Source organism: Homarus americanus, unplaced genomic scaffold, assembly GCF_018991925.1.
Source record: "Homarus americanus isolate GMGI-L3 unplaced genomic scaffold, GMGI_Hamer_2.0 scaffold53496, whole genome shotgun sequence".
Lineage (NCBI taxonomy): Eukaryota > Metazoa > Arthropoda > Malacostraca > Decapoda > Nephropidae > Homarus > Homarus americanus.
In genome coordinates this window covers 270019-278270 of record NW_024742304.1, presented here as the reverse complement: position 1 = coordinate 278270, position 8252 = coordinate 270019, and the positions used below count along the sequence as shown (strand labels likewise).

The 8252-nt window shown below is 46.5% G+C and overlaps 1 protein-coding gene across 1 annotated transcript; it reads left to right on the top strand.

The window, feature by feature from the left end:
* The first annotated feature begins 7150 nt into the window (after positions 1-7150).
* Positions 7151-7786, top strand: LOC121876728 (maternal embryonic leucine zipper kinase-like). The gene has a single exon (XM_042382084.1). It carries the CDS (start codon positions 7151-7153, stop codon positions 7784-7786), a length of 636 nt encoding a protein of 211 aa, XP_042238018.1.
* Positions 7787-8252: the final 466 nt, after the last annotated feature.

The window sequence follows — 8252 nt, the reverse complement described above, 5'->3', positions numbered from 1 at the left end:
ATGTCCACACCTCCAGGCTCACGTCGGGGCCATGGCAGAGATTATTTTTCCCTGAAGTTCCACAACAAACTGACCTCCTCTCCCGGGGACCTTATACGTCTTCACACATCTGATATTACAGGCTAAGAAAATTGTATAACCTAACCCGGACATTGAAGATGGTCGGTTTGAGTGATTACTATAAAAAAATTTCTTTGGCAGTCACTACTTTATTGTTCTGTATTTTTTAAATTAGTATTTATTAGTTTCTTAGAATATAAATTATTTTTATATCAATATCTAAGAATATCAGAAGTCATTATAAGCGTCAGATGTTTAGCTGTTTATGATCAGAAACAAAATTTACAGACTACAAACACACGTGACAGTTCCGAGTGTCAATTCCTAGAAGTCTAGACGATAGAAATTTCCCATAAACTGGCTTCCTTTCACAGTCAGGCAAAGGTGACGCCGAAACTGCAATGATAGGTGAGTGGTGGCTCTAGGGGGAGGGAACACGATCTCACTAACTTCCTGTCAAAATTTAATGTTTTCTGACGGAGGTTCTGCGGCAGTGGTTCATTTTGTAACTCGGAGGTTCGTTATGACATCTGGGTCCAAGCTGGTCCTATGAGATTTCCTGACCTATTTCAATGCCTCGGAAACTTTAGTGTGTGATACTTTAGATATGCCCCGCTCCGCCCCACCCTGACCCACCTGAACCCGATACTCTAAGACTCGCTCCCGTACTGTGCCGTGACCACTCGCCTTCTCTTATCGCCAGTTACGGGAAGAACAAAAACTGATGATGCGGTAAGATTTCATACTTTGAGAACTACAAAGTGATCGTCATTTGTTTCTCTCCTCCTCGTCGACGGTAAAGTTTCTAACGCAGGTATTTCACACAATCAAATCGTTCCTCATCGGTCATTACTCCACAAACGTCTTCTCTATACGTGAACTTATGATAGCACTCAAGACCTTAAACCTTGAACCCGGTGATCTCTTTATTCCTGCGCGATGGTTCTCCAGCCATCATCTTGGCGTTAGCTGGCAACTCGTGACAAATATGGCGGCAGACAAAATCAACGCGGCAACAAGATTCATGATTTCATGGTGTGCGTGTGAGAGCTACACAGTGTAGGTTATTAGTTAAATGGTGTGTGTGGGGCCGGAACACACACACACACACACATACACACACACACACACAAAGATCTAGGGCAAGTTTACCATACTGGGTTCGTAATCATATTCTCAAACTTTTGTATGTTAATGTTCTCCCCGTGACTGAAGTTTGAAGGGCACAAGACCAGCTGGCTCAATACACAAGTGGCGGCTAAAAATGGCGTCGAAATTATTCCGTAACGCCGCCACATCCAAACAATAAGACCACCAATTTAGGAGAAATATAGATATTACGAATGTTATAGAACTCTACCTCGAGATTTTTAAAAGCTCTTACGTAAACAAATCTTTTACACTCACTAACAGGTAAGATGGAATGTAGCTCTTTAAGGGATAAAATAAAGGTTGCCTCTCGAAATCAAGGATGGCCGGCCCAAGGGCCAGCTAGGCGTGGTGAATTTGTTTAAGGTGTAGAAGCTGTCGCCAACACAACAACCACACCCTGAGTTAACATCCAGGTCCCCAATTACTGTTGGGTAGACAGAGGTAAATGGCGTAAAGAAACTTGCCCATAGTTTCACCCTGCCTGGGGATCAAACCCGGGCCCACTCGCTTACGAGGCAAACATTCTGACCATTACACCACAGGTCGCCATAAGGGATATATTGGCTGTTGTTGGGCGAGTCAGTTAACCGCGTCACCAGCTACGAGGAAGAAAGGTGAACGACCATTATTTTCTGTGACTAATAATGATCAAACATGACTGAGGGCTAAGGCCAGACAAAACCTTAACCTAACCTTAAGTTTAATCCAGTTTAACCTTACCTAAGCTAACCTTAACTTTAAATTTAACCCAACCTTAGCCTACCCTACCCTCAACTTAAGCTTAACCTACCCTAACTTTAACCTAACAATAACCAAACCTAAGTTTATAATGATATGTACCGATAGATACATATACATACATACATACATACACACACACGAATATACATACATTGGTACACATGAACACAGCATTCAATACTTAGTGTACTTACCTAAATAATGAAACATGATAATAATCACAATGATGATGATGATGATGACAGAAAAGTCGGTTTATGATGATGATGGTAATACACAAATGGTAATATCCACCTGGGCCGTTGACTCACCTGTTAGCCAAGACCTGGTGTGGGCAGTGTACAAGTGGTGGCCTCAGAAGGCGGTTAAATATCTAATAATCCGTAACACTATTTCCTAATCTCCTACCTTGCGTTAAACTGCTTATCAATATTCATATACTCGTATCTTGACCTTACTCTGACCCCCCTTCTCCTGACCCTCTCATTTGGGGTCACTGGAGAACCCCTTCATCTACAAGTCAAGTCGGAATTGGTTAACACAGTTCTGTGACGCAGCTGGCTCTGATTGGCTAAGAGGTTAATGACACAGATAGTGGTGATTGGCTGGAAGTGCTCATTGTTCCATCTTATTTATGACGTACACTCAGTGACGTGTACCACTGTGATTGGTTGAAGGGGTTAATGGTTGTCACTATATATGTTATAACGAGGATAACTAATGTGTGCGTTGCATGGTGGTGATTTTTATTTGATCTATATATCCTGCATCACTTAAAACTCCCACAACAACGAGTCCTAATTAACCTATTCACAGCCCGCCATCTATTGCCAATGACATCTTCCCTGTGCACTAAGGCTCCGTTTATTTGGTAGCCTGACTCAAACTAACCTACTAATGATGATGTCTTTTCACGTTTAAGATCATCACATAGCAACCCAGTGTTACCAGAACATTTAGAACTGGGTGTATGGTAATCACCATTCATATGTATTTCAGCACATCTTTGAGAAGGTGATGTGTTATTTCAGCACAACTTAGAGAAGGTGATGTGTTTTTTCAGCACATCTTAGAGAAGGTGATGTGTTGTACAGTTAACCCACTATAACTGTGACTACAAAAGTGTAATTCTGAGGAACTTGATAATTGTTACACTTATTGAGGAATTGCAAAGTGTTTTACCCAGTCTTAAGTTCATAGACGGTGTTGAAGACGGCCTTTGTCCTAGTCCGTGCAGATGTGCTTTACTAGCAACAAGTGAGTGGGTTAACATGGACGAAAGAGGGACGATTGTGGGTTAACATGGACGAGAGAGGGACGATTTTGGGTTAACTTGAACGAGAGGGAGACGAGAGTGAGTTAACATGGACGAAAGAGGGACGATAGTGAGTTAACATGGACGAGAGAGGGACGAGAGTGGGTTAACATGGACGAGAGAGGCATGAGAGTGGGTAAACATGGACGAGAGAGGAACGAGAGTGAGTTAACATGGACGAGAGAGGGACGAGAGTGAGTTAACATGGACGAAAGAGGGACGAGAGTGGGTTAACATGGACGAAAGAGGGGCAAGAGTGGGTTAACATGGATGAGAGAGGGACGAGAGTGGGTTAACTTGGACGAGAGAGGAACGAGAGTTGGTTAACATGTACGAGAGAGGGACGAGAGTGAGTTAACATGGACGAGAGAGGGACGAGAGTGAGTTAACGTGGACGAGAGAGGGACGAGAGTGGTTAACATGGACGAGAGAGGGACGATAGTGGTCCGACACGGAGGAGTCATAATCGTTGCCAGAGACCCATGAGCTGCCATGTTCTCATTACCGAGGCAACCATAACACTGACCCCGTGTATGGCTGGCCTGAGTTATGGTGCCGGCTATTGTGAGGCTGTTGGCAATAATAGGTACCACCATCACCACCACCACACACCTTAACTACTACCGTCACCACAACCACACACCTTAACTACTACCGTCACCACCACCACACACCTTAACTACCACCATCACCACCACCACACACCTTAACTACTACAATCACCACCACCACCACACACCTTAACTACTACCTTCACCACACACACCTTATACCACCATCCACCACCACCACACACCTTAACTACTACCATCACCACCACCCACACACCCCAGCCAACCACTAAGCCCCTACCCACCACCACACACCTTAACTACCACCATCACCACCACCACACACCTTAACTACCATCACCACCACCACACACAGCCAACTACTGCCTTCACCACCACCACACACCTTAGCTTCTGCATCACCACCACCACACGCGTAACTACTGCCATCACCACCACCACCTTAACTACCGCCATCCACCACCGCACGCAGCCAACCTGCCATCACGCCACCCGCACACCTTATTTCACCCACCATCTACCACCACACCCCCATCAACCTACTACCTTCACCACCACCACACCTTAACTACCACCATCACCACCACCACACCTTAACTACCTCTCACCACCACCACTCTTGGCTTCTGCCATCCGCCACCACTATCACGCCTTAGCTACCACCATCACCACCACCACACACCTTAACTGCATCATCACCGCCACCATACGCAGCAACTACTACCATCACCACCACCACGCAGCCTTTCACCATCGCACACCACACCTTAAGCTTCTGCATCACCACCACCCACACACCTTAACTACCACCATCACCCACCACCATACACCTTCCAACTGCTACCATCTGCACCCACACGCCAACTACTGCCATCACACTCCACCACACACCTCCAGCTACACCATCACCACCACCACACACACCTTAACTACTACCCATCCACCTCCACCACACACACCTTAGCTACACCACCATCACCATCCACCACACACCTTAACTTCTCCTTCACCACCACCACACACCCCTTAACCACCACCATCACCACCACCACACATCTTAACTACCACCATCACCACCACTATCACACACACCTTAACTACCACCGTCACCACCACTATCACAGACGTTAACTACATCCACCACCACTATCACACACCTTAACTACCACCATCACCACCACCATCACAGACCTTAACTTTACCACCATCACCACCCACCACACACTCCCACACACCTTAACTGCCATCACCTACCATACACCTTGCTTACCATCACCTCCACCACACACGCATAACACTACCTTCACCACCACCACACACACTTAACACCACCATCACCACCACCACACCTCTTAACTACCATCACCACCACTATCCACACACACCTGCTTCACCGTCCACCACCACTATCACAGACCGTTAACTACCACCATCACCACACCACCACACACCTTAGCTTCTACCATCCACCACCACCACCCACACCTTAACTACTACCATCACCTCCACACACCTTAGCTTCACCACCATCACCACCACTATCACACATTAACTACCATCCACCACCACACACCTTAACTACACCCATCACCACCACCACCACACACACCTTAACTACCACCATCACCACTATCACAGACCTTAACACCACCATCACCACCACTATCACAGGCCTTAACTGCCACCATCACCACCACACACCTTAACTACCACCATCACCACCACCACACATCATAACTTGCCACCATCACCACCACTATCACACACCTTAACTTTACCACCGTCACCCACTATCACCCAAGAGTTAATACCATCACCACCACTATCACACACAGCCAACTGCCACCTCCACCTGCCATGCAGACGCTTAACTTCCACCACCCTCACCACCACCACACACACACGCATAGCTACCCATCACCACCACCATACGCATATTTCACCATCTTATCCACCACACCTTCTTCTCACCTTCACCACCACCACACACATATTTCACCACCATCACCACCACCACGCATCTTAACTACACCATCACCACCACTATCCACACACCTTAACTACCACCGTCACCACCACTATCACAGGCGTTAACTGCCACCGCCATCTTACCACCACCCACACCTTAACTACCATCACCACCACCACGCCAACTTCTGCCATCCTCCACCACACACCTTAACTACCTGTCCACCACTATCACATTAACTACCGTCACCACCACACACGCCAGCTTCACCACCATCACCACCACCACGCCAGCACCATCACCACTATCACAGACCTTCAACTACCACCATCACACCACTATCACCAGTATGCTACCACCATCACACCACACACATGCTTCATACCATCACCACCACCACACACGCCTTAACTACCATCACCACCACTATCACAGACTATGCTTCACCACCATCCACCACCACTATCACACACCAGCCAACTACCATACACACTATCACAGACCTTAACTACCACCATCACGCAATGTCACAGACCCCAGCAACTACCACCATCACCACCACTATCACAGACCTTAACTACTGCACCATCACCACCACTGTCAAACCTAAACTGCCACCATCACCACCACTATCCTGACCTTAACTGCCCCAACATCACCACCACCACACACACACGCCAACTACCACCATCACCACCACCACCACATAACACCACCATCACCACCACCACACACACCAGCAACTACCATTGCCACCACCACAAGCCTTAACTACCATCACCTGCCACTCACGCCAACTTCCACCACCATCTGCATCATCACACCTTAGCTTCTACCCTCCACCCACCGCACCTTAATTACCACCCTCCACCACAACCACACACCTTATACCACCATCTTACCGCTTACCACACGTACACCTTCCAACTACCACCACCAACAGCCCACCTTTATTTCTGCCATCACATATAATGCTTCTGCACCATCACACGCCAACTACAAGCGCAGCAACAGCTACAACCATGGCACCAGCCAGCACAGCCACGTTGCACCTTAACTCGCACCTGCACGGCAACTGCTGCCACTACGCGTTAACCCTGCCATTACATTTCTTTTCCACTCACTGCATTTTACACACTTTAACTACCACCACCATCACACATATCACTAATATCATCACTACCATCTTCACCACCGTCATCACACTTTACTATAAAACAGCTGATTTAGGAGTAGCACAGTTATCTAACAAAGTTCCAACCTCATTACATTGTATTTTTGTTTCCCATGGTCAAAAAATAATTTGATGTCATTGGTCGGAAGCCAAGAAAAGTGTGAAAAATGGACAGCTTCCGTGAATTCGAGTCTGACCCCTTCATGAGCAGCTCCAGCAGCTGCCACCAACAAGCTGCCGATTACCTAGATTATCCCTTCCCTCGAATCTCCTATGAAAAGATCACTATAGTTGAAGACTTGGGGGTGGGAGTGTTTGGTCTGGCCCGTCTAGTAAACTTGGAGGTGTCCTACGGCGAAACAATAGTTGCAGTTCTCAAGACCTCCCTTGGGGACCAATCCCTTATGTCCGAGGCCATGGCTCTCCATGAATTGAACGGAGCTGGCGGTGCTCCGATCCTGTATGGAGTAACAAGTGAAGACCCCCAAGGCCTGGTCATGGAATACTGCCCTGGCCTAACTTTGGACCATTTTTTAACTTCACGCACAAAAAGATCATGCCAAAAGGTCTACGGTGCCATCCAAAAGGCATTAATTAAGTTCCACGCCCGTGGTTACGCCCACATGGATATACACCCAGGTAATATAGTTATCGACGACTCAAGCCGACCATTCAAAGTTCACATTATAGATTTAGGCTCCGCTGCCCGGCTGACAAACGACAGAAAAGGCGAAGCCCATGACTTGTGCAGCCTCACCAGGATACAGAAGGTAATAAAGAGGAAGTGCAGCGACATCCGCTGAACTCCATATCCCTCTTCTTTACTACACCCCGTACTCCATAACCCAATCCAAATATAAATATAATAATATAAAAAAGAGAGAAGAGCCAGTCACTGCCTGGTCATTTTCCTTCGTCACGGTCTTTTGTCTTTGTTTTCTTGTTTGTTTATTTTTTAGGTTTGTAAATTATCTTCGGTGTCAGTTCGTGTCTGTCTGGATATATTTGTAATTTGATAAAAATAAAAGAAACTCTCCCCTAAAAAAAATAACTTTAATTCGCTCAAGTACGATAACTAAATCCCTAAAGAAAACAATCTTAATCACCACTCGAGTTCGACGCCTTAAGCCACACACTATCAAATATGTTTGTCAAACACGATGTCAAACATCATACATCGACACCCTTTACAACTAGAATGATCAAACTACAGTTGGTGTCTAATACGCTCCGCCTCAACACTGGGTGACAGCATGAGTAAGGAGGCAG